The following is a 15,614-nucleotide window of genomic DNA, read 5'->3' on the forward strand; positions in this document are numbered from 1 at the left end:
TTTTAATATAATTCAGAGTTCATATGTTGAAATGTCTCCAAAAATTGATACAAAAAAAACCTAGAAAGATTTTACTTGTTTACACAGAAACTGAATTTTAGACTGAGAGTTACAGAACAAACCTTGAATTTATATTCACAGCTATTCCTAAGTTCCACTGTCTCCTCCATTCCTGTCCTTAGAAAGTTTTCATCTTTTGATTTCAGTTGTCCCACCCCCTCTTAAACTATAGCCATAAAATGTGAGTTTTACAATATCCTGTATTTTATAAACCATGAAGTAACTTTTGAAAAGCCAAAAAAAATAAAACCAAAGACACTGTGGCTAAACAACAAGGCCAAGAGACTGTTAGAGGTAAGAAAAAAAAAAGTTCAAAAAGTTGAAGTCATGCCCGAACAAATTCAGAACCACCACCTTTGGCACATTCAATACAGAATCACAATAAAAATGGCCAAAAATATTTGAGAAACAACTTGCTAAAGGCATAAGAACTAATACCAAGTCCTTCCTGAACATGCAGAAGCAGGAAGCCTGCCAGCATCCACAGGGCCAAGAGAATATCAAGATGTCAAAGCATGTCTTCAAATAATACATGCCCACCGAAAGAAAGCTACATGAATTTGGAAGTACTGTCATGGAAATGCCTTTTTTTTTTATTTATGAGGAAGGTATTGAAAGATGTGTCTCAAATTGAAGCTTTGATAGAAGGATTTTAGAACAAAATTAATAAAAATTCAAGACTAAAACCTACTGTGGTACTAACTGTGGCATTGGAACTAACACTTTTTTTTTCCAAGAAAGCTTCTACAAAGGTGAACCATCACAAAATAAGAAAAACATTCCCAGCGAAATTTAAATAACTGGTCTTCTAAGTACCAAAAAGAAACAAGAAATCTTGAGAAAGTCATCCTGACCTATTAAAACCAAAGATATCTCCAGCTTCTAAAGTCCCAGTATCACAAATTGCTAGAAACTTGGATAACAAGGTGGAGGTGCTTTTCGCAGTCCTGTACTTTTCCTTGGAGACCTGTAAAGACTGTCTATCCGAAGCAGGACACCAAATTAGCTGGAGCTCTGGTTTGACCCAATGTGTTCATTCTTACGTTCCTGTCAATTCTGCATGGATTTCAACATGCAAGAGTTTGTATTCTGTATACTTGGAATTACTATTCCAAACTCTTTTTCCCCACACCACAGATTTTCCCCGACCCATTCAATGTTTTGCTGATCATAGCCTCCAAAACCCAAAGACATGAGCAATTTCATAAGTATGGAATCAAAATAGTTTACAAAACCTAGCCCTTAAAAATTGCCAAAGAACATCCTTCTTCAAGACTGAATATAGAGCCTGATACAACAAACTCTCAAGGCTTGACTTTCTTTCCCCAGCTATCACTAAAAAATTAAAAAGTCTAAACCAGCACAAATGTGAAACCTTTTATTTCACATAGAATCCTTAAGTTAAAATTATATGGTTTAACATATATTAATACTTAATAATTTTGAGCATAGTTTAGATAAAGGTTTAAGGGAATCATAGTTAAACTTTTCTCTTCATTTAAGATTTTTTTTAAATTCCAAATGCAATTTGATGAATCAGCTATTCTGTAAAGTCATTTATCAATAAATATTAAAGTCTACACATACAGTACGCAATACACACAGCAACCAAAGCCTAATTTTCTTCTCTCCCAGCCCCCGCCCCCGCCATACAACAGAAAAAAAAAATTCCCTGTAGAAAATGTTAGGATAAATTTATGCCAAATTTACCACTTAAAGACAAATTAAAATGAAGAGACTCATGAAATTAAAACAATACAATGTTATATTGTGAAAACTACAGAAATCTAAACCGATTCTAAATTTCAGTTACTTTATGTACAGATTTTAAGTGCTTTTACATACAAGTATATATGTCTGTATGTAAAATGAAACGTGAAATTAACGTGCATGCACACTGTTTTTACTTATACATAACACGCAAGTTTCATTTGTTGCCCTTTTTTTTTTTTTTTTAAAAATGTATGTCCACACAAAACCAATTTAGAAACCTACAAGAGGGGGTTATAATCACTATTACAGATACAGCCTAGTCTGATTTTAGGTACACCAAGCGATAACCTTATCTTCTCTTAGGAAGAACTGTCATTCTTAGAGCTTTCCAAATCAGGGCATCTTCTAGAGTTCAGGTAGGACCTTCATTTTCTAAAAATGTCATCCAACAACGGTGTATGTTAACATATCATTTTCTTGCCTAGCCTCAGCAATTTCACCTTTTGAATATTTGCAGATGTTTATGCCCCATTCCCATCTCCTGTTGTGATCCAGCCAAGTTGTAAGTTTCATTCTTTCAATCTTTCCTATAATTTAATTTTTCCATCCCTCTACCCCTTAATTAACTTCATGGTTCAGACTGTTGGATGCTCATATTTTAAACAAGAGTCAGGCATCAATATATTTTAAAACTGCACTAAATGTAAATTACATTATAAAATAAAACATTATGAGCTTCTGAAAATGGAAAAAAGAATGGTGTTGATTACAGAAGAGTTCTCACTTCCTGTAAACATTTCTATCTCCCTCCCTCTCTCTCTCTCACACACACACTTTAAAGGAAAACCAGAAACAAGAGTTTAATTAAACACCGCTAGTCTGAATTTCAAATCACTGAATAAACAGATGGCCATGCTTCATAAACCGCTAGCAGACTATTTCAATTAACTGGGATTGGTATTAATGTAATGTCATGGAAGCGAGAAGATTTGAACCAAAGAAACATACATATATATACGTGTGTGTGTGTAATAGTTATAAATAGTATAACATTAAAGTATTTACCACCATATAAAATTGGTACCAGCAAAAAGGAAGAAGGCTTCTATTTAAGGCCATCATTATACCCAGACACCTCCTTTAAGAGTATCAGGATGCTTGCCGGTACTTGCATAGACTTCAAATCCAGCTGACTTTGTAAAGAACAGTTTAAAAAAATTAAATAAAGGTGGCGTTCTCAGCTTTTCCACAAACAATCTCTAATATTGGACTTATACTCGCTGATTATATATAATATATAATATATTATAACATATAATATATAATATATATTTATATGTAAATAAATGATACACATATAGTCTAGAAATAATGTTAATATTTTAATTCACCGTTCATAGAAATACTTCACTTGGAATTTGTAAACTAATTACAGAGAAAGACAGCAACTTTTTGAAATATTTATAAAAGTAGTAAATACCTGAAGTACTCACAGCAGTGGAGTAAGGGGTATGAGCTCCTGTGTTTTCAGCCCAGCAGCCACAACCATAAAGAGCTGCCTAAGGAAAGAAGCGCATCTTTCATCAATTTAAGTATACAAGGTTTTTGGTTTGTCCCCTTCCCTTAAAAGAAACAAAACAAAACCACCATCAAAAAACCCCAAAGCAAAAAGAACCAACAAAGACCAACACAAGAAAATCCAAATATTAATACAAAAGATAAACAAGAAAATCTTAACAGTCCAAATTATAATCCCAATCCATTTGGCTATATCTTCTTTTACTGCTCTTCAGAACTGAGTGATTATCAAAGGCATCTGATATTCTAACCTCACTTTACAGAAAATGAGGGCACAGATATCAAAAGAAAAAAATAATTCCAGCTTTTCCCTACTTATATAAAGTCCCTTTCACTCTGCTATTCCAAAAGAAAATCTTAAATACATTTCAACGGAGAACTGCTTTTAGGACAGTGGCAAAAGTCAACCAAAAATTCAGCTATACAGCAACGGAGTATGACATTTCTGATGCACCTCAAAATTCCCTCAACCTAATAACAATAAGGAATGCCTATAACTGATGTGCTCTTTTAATGCCTTTGTCACTTCTACCAATTCACAAGATCATTTCGAAATTAAATAGGACAGCTTCCCTAAATATTGATGAAAATCTTATTTAAAAACACTCTAAGCATTTAAGAGACTATTTGTGGTACTAAGGAGGTATTTAAGGCCATGAAATTAGCTTATCAATAGTTCTGACAAAAGGTAACTAACTACAGAACAACTCCTTACCTACGTTTATACGCTTCATAACACTGATGGAGGACACTAAAAAGAAAACTTGCATTCCAATGCAGTGATAACGCCTTCCGAGTTTAAAGGGAAGGAAGGGAGAACATCAGTTTGCTCTCACAGCTTTTGCTTAGTGTCACAATTGCTGAACAATCATTCCCAACTGAAAAGATATCATCACCTGACCAACTCTTCCAGGATGCTTTAGTGCTAAACCTCCACTGGAGACAGCAGCAGCAACATTTCCTTCTTGGTCAACAACAACTGCACCCACTGTATCCAATGTTCCTGAGTCATTCTCCTGCAGGACACACAAACAGAAACAACTGCTAAAAGTAGTATATTAAAGTCAGATTATACTTCTTAGCAGTGTGCAAACTAACGCGCACAAACCCAATTGGCAGGCTGATCAATAAAACATATTCATGCATATTGTACCAACTGTGCTGCCATAAAGCTCCCCAAAATGCTCTCTTGCCTCAGACAGGACCTGAAGAAAACTTCTCTGGAAACAAGAAGGTGAAAAACACCTCAGAACTCCTCCAATGCTTAGATTACCTGCCTTCACTCACAGAAGTGCCAAAAATGCTGTTTTCTTAGTGCTGGGCACTTGCCCCCTAAGAAATGATTCAGCAGCGCATTCCAAAGATGCCATATCAAAAGGCCTTTCCCAAAAGCTTCGAGGTGGCATTTTCAGAGACTCTGATGTTTATGATTTGAATTTGCATGAATTTATATGATTATATATTATGAATGAATATATTATGAATTATGAATTTGTATGATTATATGATACATGTATGATTAACAAAAAAAAACAAAAGCCACTTCACTTGAAGGAGCTTACCATGTAAAGAGAAAATTCTGATATTCTGAGCGAGACAATAAATGGAAGCCTTGAGAAGAAATCTCCCCCGGGACAGATTCTTCCTCCCAGACTTCGTCTCAGTTCAGCAATTTAGTGGCTTCCTGGTTGAAACACATTACCCTTCGCTCCCTCTGGGTCACCAGAAAAGCATCCTTACTTCCACTGCTTCTGAGGCAGATTTGATCTCCTAAGAGCAGGGGTCTTTAAGCATCCATTCCTGATGTAAGGTCTCTGCGTGCTGCCCCACAAACGCTTCAGCTTTCTCACCTCGGATCTTTCCATCCTTCCCCCCTTCCTCAATACATCACATTCAGTCGCTCTGAAAAAAAGAGCAGTTTTCCCCACTGTGTCTAGGCTTGCCCTAGACTCCCTTCTCTGCAGAACCCAGGCCAAGGCACTCTGACTTCATGCCCTGTCACACACTTTTGATGGGACACAGCATGCAGTGTACAGAAAATAAAATGAATAAACTAAACGGATACATCATCCATCACATACTCCAAAGATGAATGCCGCTGTTGCACAAGCCCTCAAGCCTTTAGCTGATCAGTCTTTCCTGTACAAAAACTTACCTGAATTTAAAAAATCCCACATAAACTTACCCAAGCAAATAATCTCAAAGGATATTAAGCTTTTCATATAAATGCCTATTTTCTGGACTAGGATCCAGAGGTAGGAAGAAGAAGAAAAAAAAAAAGCCCCAAACCTACACCCAACTATTCAACTTCAAGTTATCAAGTTCCTGTCATCAATTAAAATTTCCTTGGCCATACGGTGTCACTTGTCAAGCAGAATGCTTAGGAAACTCATGCTGATGATACTCTGGCCACACTTAATTTGAGAGATAACTCTTAATACTGTACCAGTCTAAAAAGGAAAACTATGCAATGCAGCACTACAGTGTTCCAAAGCATTTTTCAAGCAACTGGAAGCAGGAGGAAGCACTCCTCCCTAAGCAGGGGTGTCATCTCCTTGGCTTTTACCCACAGTAACAGTAAGTTTCTTCTCTTCACCTACATCTTCCTGAACAAGTTCTACACTCAGAAGCTGGCACTAGCCATATTCAGTATTAAAACAAACAGACGGATGCCCTAAGAGTAAAGAAGAATATCTGCTTAGAAAAATACAAACGAAAAGTTATAGATCTAGGGTCTCAACTAGCATTGGGAAGAAGAGTAAACTGAAATGCAGAGGAAGGCAAAAAACCAGGATCGGGGAAAGCAGGAGAATGAGAGGCAAAAGGAACTTTCGAGGACTGGAGCAAAGGGGATAAGAAAGAGCAAGTTCCCTTCCAAGTTGTAAAAATAAAAGAAAGTTAAGGAACCCTTCCCGTAATATCTCATGGGCAAATGTATTTCACATCTCCCAGGACTGACAGCCACCACCTAATTCAGGTATTATTAACGCAGCTAGAACAAAACCATTCAGTGGATTGAAAAGACCTTAAGCAGCAGAGAAGGCTGCTCACTGGAGGTGCAGGCTCCCATCCTTGGAGGTTTTCAAGATCAGACTGGATAAAGCTCTTCCCAACATGAATTTTCCTATGATCCTATGACTTCTATACAGAGAAGAACTACTAATATGATGCAGGTTTTGTTGTTCATCCCCTGCCCCCTTTTATCAAAGGAAATTATACCCACAACAAAAAACTTGATGAATAGACAACAACAGATAGGAAAATCGAGCCCGTCAAAGTTAGGAAATGCCAGAATTAAGGCCACCTGTGTAATCTTAATTCACATTAAGTCAAACACTTGGGGCTCCCATAATGAACAGAACTACATTTTAGAAGGCTGAGGCTCAGAATGGATCAGGATGTTTTCCATATCATCTGACAGCAAAGAAAAAATGCTTGCAAGCCTTCTTTGCAGCAGCTGTAAAACTCGTGTCTCAATCTGCCATCCATCTTCCACTTTAGCTCTCACATGCATAAAATATTTGCCTTCAGTAACTATATGACTAATTTATTTTTTAAAAAGATATTTTAATCAAAAAACCACAAGCATTTACAAGTATATGTTACACGGAAACTTTCTTTACCATTATTTCTTTTAAAGGATGTATTTCACATCAGTACTTGCCGTCAATTCAGTAGTATAGTTTGCTTGCTTTGGCTTATTTTATTTTGAGATGGGGCAATTTAAGAGGCTTTATTAAGAAGTATTATTATCATCAAAGACCATTACAGTATGGATGTGGGACAGAAAATTTATTTCTTTTTTAAGGAAGAAGAAATGCATAAAATTCAAATTCCTGTTCAAACTACAATAATAAATAACACAGACACTAGGATTGCCATAGTGGACTGCTACACTTGCAATTACCTTCACACAGCCATAAAAAATCTGATTTGAGGAAAAAGTTAAGTGATTAAAACTCATCTTCTATAATGGGAATGATGCATTGCCATTCTCATTGACTGATGCATTGACTGGTGCTCACCCAAAGCGTTCAAGCTGGAATTGGATAAAAGTTCATGTGGTACGTTCAAGATGATCAATGACAAAAACATAATGCACAAAATACTTCAAAGAAAACAATGCTTTTCTGTTGAACAAAGACAGACGTATTTTCCTTGTCTAAATACATCTCAATACAGCAGCTGAAGAATATGAAACTGCTGATTCCATACAAATAATTCAAACTGTTGTACACATACTTGAGTACACATGTTAAACTACATAAAAACCCAATCAGTTTTAATAAAAGTCAAACTAAATAACGTTATATATGGAGTTAAATAACTAGCCTATAAAAAACTAACTTATAAACACTAACCTATTAAGAAAATTCATGTGCACTGGAAATTCTTAGTGCCACTTATTCAAATCAAGGAGAGGACAACTCCTCTCACAAGTAACTTCAGCGTAGCTGTAAAAAAAGTTTGTAATAGCAGAAGACAAATTAAAAATAGGGCTTTTAGCCAAACTCTACTACGCTATTTTCAACGACAACTGCCTCTGGTAAAAAACAGGTTAACAGTAAGACAAACATTTGCTTCTGAAGTTTACCGGTGACTGAAGTGAGAACTTCAGAATGACGTCTGGCTGAATTAACAAATCATAGCCAGTCCTCACACACAAACAAAAATTATTTCTTAATTAAGTAAATCAATATATAAATCACTACAATCTAAAAAAAAAAAAAAAAATCTCGATTTTCTCACCTTCAAAATTTGGTGAATTATTAACACGTGTTAACAGGTCTTCCTGTATGGAACTGTATAACCCTCTACAAATCCTACATTGGGTAAACAATGAAAAATACAGCAAAGAGAAAATTCCATTTACTTGGGAAATACAAGTCCTTTAGTAACTCACCCTGCCTAGTTTTTCCATGGAATGTTTATTAAATTTCAACTGCCTCTCATTCTTTTCAAGCTTGGGATAATTTAACTTTTATTGAAAAGTAATTTTTAAAACGGTATGTTTATTTTTAGCTGGTGAAATTTATCAGCAGCTAAAAATTTTCAAGTAATTTCAGCCTGGTTTGGTCTGCAATACTATCATTTCACACAGGCCTTTTAGTTATGATTTCCATTCAATTTCAGTTTCGTTAACATCCTTTCTACCTTGCTCTTCTCCCAACTTTAAAATTTCATAGAGAAGAAAATGACCAGAATTTATAACAAGTGTGCAGTACTGGCAACAGAAGCACATAAGCTAAGCTGCAGCACAGGGCTGACGCAGGTAAATCAAACTAAAGCATGAAACAGCTATGAAGGGACAGGTCTGCAGCTCCAGAGAAGGACAGCAAATACAAAAATTAAATGAGTATTTGTGAATTAAAGCTTAACTGTGACAAGAAGATTAACTTTTAATTATTCAAGTATTTAAATGGTTTTTAAACAATTATTTTTAAAGCTTTTATGAGAGCTCAGCTGTGACAGTACAGGTTTGGGGATGACAGATCACGTGCCTCACCCTTGCTAAATGACCCTTTTCTAATAGCTTAGAGACTTATTCTGCCTTTTTTTTTTTTTCTGTTTCATTTTGAAAAACTAACCTTCCTGTAAGGCTGCAATTATCTTACACTCTGTGGATAACACAAGCAGTGCACATTGTTGGCATGGTTTGGTTTTCATCCCCCCTCCATGGACAGGCTGTGCCCAGAAAGTTGACAAAACCGATGTGTTGTTCCTGGATTACTTACCAGTGAGTAGAGCTTTATTTGATCACCTCCTTTACCTACCCTCATTGGCCTTTGGGGGTCTCCCACAAGCGCTGCACATGACTCTGGAGCCCTTGAAATTTCAAATTGCAGGTCGGTAAGCTCATGCATTGGCGTATGTTTCAAGCATTGACTTGCCCCTTATTACATGAACATCAATACTGTACCGAGATCCCTCCTCCCTCAGTTATACTTTACCACCGTTAGTTTCACAAGGAGGTACATGAAGTTCTGTAAACAGGAAAAGTTCCAAAATGAAGAACCACTTTTTCCCCCCCTTCTATCCTTACTTTCTTTACAAGTCTTACCTCCTTGAAAATAAAAAACTTAGCACCCTGCTAGGGACAACTTCTTGTCTCAGAACACAGAAGAAAAACGCCTAATTTACCACTCGTTTTCATTTGCACAGACTACAGAGAACAAACTTTTTTGCCAATTCTCTGGGATTTAGACATTATTTATATCAACATATGCAACTACATAAGGCAGTGGTCAGCCAGCTTACCAAAGCAAAGAGAAATGGCCAATCTGAAAGCCCACAGGCCCCAAATAAAGCATAGGCGTTTAATTGAATGAGCTATACTTTGATATTCAGCACTAAACACAAATAGTGTGATTGACATTCTCAAATGGTAACAAAGGCTCTGAATTCAAACTAAGGGTGAGAGGAACAGAGGGAATCCTAATAGTTTTGCAGTACAAGTAATATGGGCCAGGTCAATGCTAGATGCATGCACAGATGCACATGGTTACCTACCTGAGATTTCAAATTTCACCAATTCCAGCTCCATAATGCAGTGCGCTCAGGAAACATTAAAAAGTGGGAAACAGTGACAGAGATCCCAAGCTAAAGAAAACGTTTCAGTAAATAATTATCTGTTTGTGTTGACATTTGTCGTATTTCCAGTTCAAAACAAGCAAAATATTTTTCATAGCACAAACAAGATACAAAGTGAGAGTCTGGTTTTTAAATAGCAAGGCAGGTAGTTTGTATTTAAGTTATCATTATACCATCTAAATGTTATGCTAGTCAAGAAGTGACTTTCTGATGCTACATTAGTCTCACTGTATATATACGACAAGAAATTTATTAGTAATCAGCTGCAAGTTTAGGATGGCACAATCAAATTTTAAACAGGAACTAACCTTTTCATTTGATTGTCTTCTTTTCTTTAGTTGAATGAGATCTGTTTCCACCTTTTCAGCCAACTCCAGCTTCCTCTTGTTCCTCTTAAAAGCTGCTAAACTAAACCCTATAAAAATAATTCAAAAGCATTTAACTAAGTAAAATTTACTTAATTTAAACAAATATTGATAAGTTTACATTTTGGAGGTCTCATCTCTAACGTATTTTTAGTGATGCAGGAAGCATCAATAAAACAAGCCAACAACTAAATATTTAAGCTTCAGTACAAGATGTTTACATCTTTTCCTAAGTGAAAAAAGTTCCATTGTTCAGCAACAGCGATGGGTAAAATATCTATTAGAAACAAGTCGCTGAACACATATGGAAGCTATGTTGGTCTAAATATCTCTCTGTTTGGCAAAGAAGCAGCACCGTACAGAAGAGAATGGAATAAGCAGCTTGTGTTAAAATTATTGTTTTTGACTGCTGACAAGTAAATAGATTCCATGTGAGCTCATTTTGATATCCATAAAATTAGGCTACTATTTTATTACCTTAATTGCATATCTGTATGTTTACCCATATATTTAAAGCCACACAATAGTCTAGCAATATTTTTATGTTCCATAATCCAACACAGTCTAAAGACCACCTAGGTATTGAAAAGACAAATATATTTTTTCCACATCTAAGTCCCACATTCAGAAAGGAAGTGTTCTCTAAAGTGGACTAGAAAAGAAGAAAAACTGTTACATTTAAGATACCAAAATGACATGTTTCCGTTTTAGAAGTTTCAGTTCATGAAAAAATTGCAGATATTGACATATTTAGTTCAAATTAGTTTTGACTTAATATTATCCACAGATTGTCTTAACATCCCCTTTGAAATGTCGAGAACAGAGAAGGGGGGAAAAAATGCCTTCTGTCACTTAAGTCATGCAAAAAGCAAGCTATTAGGAAGGCAGAGGTATACACAGGTAAGTCACAAATTCAATGGAAGTTAAAAATCACAGGTTTCCTATTGAATCTATAAGCCTTAAAAATGTCATTTAAAGTGAAATTCTGAATATAGCTACATCACTATTATTCAGAAGACTGGAACAGCTGCAAGAACAGACTATGAATAAAATCAATATTGCAGAGCCAACAGAACACAAAGCTTTCATTTACAATTCTCACAAAGTACACAGACAGTGAGCATTTTACTTCTTTGAAATTTCCCCATGCAGGTGCCAAAATCACCTAGTGAACTCTCCTTTAAACCTGTTTTTAAGTATATAAAACTGGACCTTAAAATACCACAGTTATTCAAGTGTATAACCTAAGAGTAATGAGAAAGCTGGCATTTCTCTCCAAAAACCTAATGAATACCAGTTTCTTAAAACTGTAAACACATATTAATCTGCCATCACCACGAAAGGAACTCTTTCTACCATACAGAGCTGATTAATGCAGCTAGTTTGGACAACATATTTCTATGTCTGAAAAGAGGTCCAAGAAGTAAAAACCAAACACTTGATAAGGGGGGAGCAGGCAAGGAATCATTTTAGTTTAGCACTAATTGGGGTGGGAATGAATAAACAAACAAAAAAAAATCCCACAAAGATCAAGAATTTGTTAAACCGAAGTGTCCCAAATTAAACTAAGCCAGCACATTGTTTCTAACAAAATTTTTAAACAGGAGACTTGTAAGTTGCATGACTTCAATAAATACAGCAAATGTCTATGGGCAGAGCCACAATCTGGGTGAGTAAGAATAGTGTCTGGCCTCGGTACTCATCACAAGTAGATATTGCACCGGGATAAATATCCCTGGTATCTGCTGCTGCCATTGCCTCCCATCAATTCAGAAAAAAGCTAGATATTCAGAAAAAAACTAGAGAAGAAAGACAAACAGGAGAGTGCAGGAACTCATACGTGAAAATGTGAACACAAGAAGTTTCCCGGGCCCTCCAGAATCTAATGCTAGTGGTGTTCTAAAACCTTCCGCAATATTTGCATGTTCACCAGTTCAAATATATGCACAAAGATCACATCGAAACTAGAGGACATGTGGGCTAGTTCCAAGACGCCCTGCCAGCAACACAGTGCTGCTATATGGCCTCTCAGCATCATCACTCCAGCTATACCTTGGTTGCTACTTATCCTGCTATTTTTCCCCACAACATATGAAATTCTCCAAGCTCAAGAGAGATGTTTCATTCACTTAAGTCCTCAGTCTCTAGCCAAGCAATTAAACAATTTAAAGCACCTTGTGCTTTAAAATTGTATTTGTCTTCAAAAGAAGAAAAAACACGAAGATTTGCTTTGAAGGATCTAATTGTTAACAGTAACTTCTTATCTGCGTTGTTAACTCAAAGTGGTATCGGTAAGCTAGGAAATACAGGACAGAAAACAAGTCATTATTAACAAAGAAATATACATTTTACTGTACTACGTATGAAATTGAAAACGAACACTATGTATGAAATTAGGCTAGCAATGTACCGCCTCGTCCATGTTTACGGAATGGATGACTCTATCCATGTCAGACAGAGAGATGAAGAAAGTTTTCTAGTAACATACCATGATGCGGGTTGGAAGGGGTCTTAGGAGGTCGTGTAGTCCAACCTCCTAAGAAAAGTAAGTCCAATTCAAAAGGGCTGCACAGGAACTTTTAAATTAGTCAAAACCTCACGTATTCTCTTTCATATCAGTCCTCTATGATCCTAGCCCTGTGCATCACACCCCCCCGTAACTAACATACTACTTAACCTGGACTGTTCTGTCTGTGTGTTTAAGGAAGCTAGCACGTTTGCCTAGTAAGATACACAAACTTTCCCAGCTTCCCCCATCACAATATCTACAACATACTATTCATCACCTCCGATTTGTGACAGATAGTGTGATATTTGTCACATTGGAAAGTTCATACTCTTATACCAGATAGAGCGATTAGAGAGATGCCAGTCATGGCGTATTAATTCAATAACTCCTAAGTTTTATTCAGTTTGGCATGAAATGTCATACCTATCCATACTGTGAGGGAAAGAAAGTCTATTCAGACTTCCCCTAGAGCGGAAATTCTTGCACTCAGGCTACATTCAACTTCAGAATAGTTCTTAGGATTAACTTTCATCTGAAAATTGAAGATTTTGTTTTAGCAAGGCCTGATGAATAATTGCCTTTCATTATTTAGGGAAAATAATTATTATCAGTGATTATCATATCCTCTTAGCAGGATAAAATGGCTAATACCTCCAAAGCGACCAAAGAATTGTGAAATAAAGGACCAGTCTGTAAAACAAAACCTAGCAATTTCCCTTTTTTCCTTTGACGTAGATTTATGCGCAACTTCAAATGACCACTTAAAAACAAAATGTCTTGAATCTTAAATTTGATTTTTTTTCCCCCCCAAAACATAAGTGAATAATGACTAACAGCAAGTGAAAGGCTGCCTGCCCTTGGTTTATTCCTGCCTTTGCGATGTTCTATCTATATAAAACCACTATAAATGCCATTAAACTGCCTACTACTCTGGTTGCTTTGTCTTGCTCTACAAGTGACAAAAGAAACCAGAAAACACAAGTGAGCTTCATGCTAAACAAACGAAAGATGAAATTAAAGTTTTTTTCTGAAAACATCCTGTAAGTTTGGTCCTTGTCAAAGAATATATTATGGGGTTTAAGTTCAAGAAAACATTTTATGAACTAAAAAAAAATGCCAGGATTCAAATGTGCTTATTTAATGATGCACATATAACATGGAAAAACAACCCACTCAAAAATTATTTTGAAAACAGGCACTGTACACAGAAGGAAATTGCCTACACGCAGCTGAGGTTTGTAATTCACATAAATCTAAAACAAAAACTCCACTTTGTGGTGCAAGGATGTTAAGAAATTTCATTGGTCCTAAATGACAGTACAAAAAACACTCTCACCTTCTCCAACAAGACAGCATATTCCAAGCTTGAGAAGAGGAAAAGGACACAACACAGTGTTGAAGACAGGCGTGTTTTCCTAAAACAAATGCAATATAGCTACATCAGCCTGATGTTGCCTGGTTCGAGGAGAAAGGGAAGCAAGAGAGGTAGAGCTGAGTGACTGGGGAGGGGAGGAAGCTAGAAAAAGAGAGGTAAGGGAGCAGATGGAATTTTAGTTTGAAAAATTCTTGGATCACAGCTCAGAGGTATTGTTGTTGGCATCTACGGAAAGGTATTTAGTACAACATCCTTTGATTTTGCTCAAGAATTTAAAAGTTTAGATGAAAATCAAATATGTGCTTTCAGATAAAAGTCCCTGACAATTCCTACCCTACGCAGTAATAGCCTGCACGCTGAAACTCATTCTTAAAAGAATTGCATCTCGGAAGCCACAGAGTACAACCAGCCGTTCTGTTTTGCTTTCTCATTTATGTACATACTGTCATAAATGAAACTACTTCAGAGCTACTGGGAGAGGAAGAAAAAAAAAAAAAAAGAACAAAAAACCCCACAGCTTTACAAAATGATGGTCTGTTAGTGTTTAAGTGCCATGCTCAGGCCTCATCCAGATTAAAGACACGTAACGACCGACAACAGAAGCATATCAGAACTAGAATATTATTAAAAGGTCAGGACTTCAGTCTCACATTTACGATAATCATCACATGTCCCTACAATGCAGCATGGGTACCTTTTTAAGAATGAATAATCTTCAAGGACCTGAAAACATCTTCCCAGACCTCCACATTCTCCCTTCAACCCCGCAAGGTACCAACAGGAGCTACTTACACGTACTCTGTACTTAAATGCACTGCATTTTGGGTCTAACTGTGCTAGACGGTGGAAGCACTGGGTGGAATACTTGGTCATGGCAGAGTTGTAGAAGTTGAGACAAGTGCAGGGGTTTGCTGTGGAGAAGGGTCAGTGGCTGAGCACAGAACAGGCAGAAGTAGCTCCTGCTCAACACCACTCGCCTGCATGAGAAGTTGGTATTAGTGGATGTGGTGTCAGAACATGTGCTTGATAGTATGATATATTATCAATAAATGCAGAAGAAAAATCTCAAAGTTAAGACTGTCATAGATTTTCCGATTTTCAGAAGGTTCCAGTGTTACTGGGTACCCTGCTGAAAAAGGACCACAAGACCTTCATTACATAATTCATTAGCACAAGATCCATCTCCTACATTATCACAGCTAGGTAATAAATAAAACTTTTAAACAGGCTTTTTACATCGTTATCACCACTTAACAGAATGAGAAAGTAATTTTCAGCAAGCAGGTCATTGGACGGAAAAGAAACAGAGCGCTGGTCTCAAAGTCACTTCAGAGATGTCATCTATGTGCCACTTGTTTGCCATAAAACTTCCACATCATTTACTCATCTCTGGTACTAACCCTGTTGGCACCCTGGCAGCCTC

The 15,614-nt window shown here is 36.5% G+C and overlaps 1 protein-coding gene across 2 annotated transcripts in view; it reads right to left on the bottom strand.

Moving 5' to 3' along the window:
* The window catches only part of TASP1 (taspase 1), an 85,459-nt gene that overhangs the window by 39,980 nt on the left and 29,865 nt on the right, over positions 1-15,614 (bottom strand). For both annotated transcript variants that reach the window (XM_063327836.1, XM_063327835.1), the window contains 3 exons: positions 10,251-10,357; positions 4,248-4,367; positions 3,254-3,332 (listed from right to left, as the gene is read on the bottom strand). In XM_063327836.1, coding sequence (XP_063183906.1) covers positions 3,254-3,332; positions 4,248-4,367; positions 10,251-10,357 — 306 coding nt within the window. The remainder of the gene's footprint in view (positions 1-3,253; positions 3,333-4,247; positions 4,368-10,250; positions 10,358-15,614) is intronic.

Source organism: Chroicocephalus ridibundus, chromosome 3, assembly GCF_963924245.1.
Source record: "Chroicocephalus ridibundus chromosome 3, bChrRid1.1, whole genome shotgun sequence".
In the NCBI taxonomy this organism is placed as follows: Eukaryota; Metazoa; Chordata; class Aves; order Charadriiformes; family Laridae; genus Chroicocephalus; species Chroicocephalus ridibundus.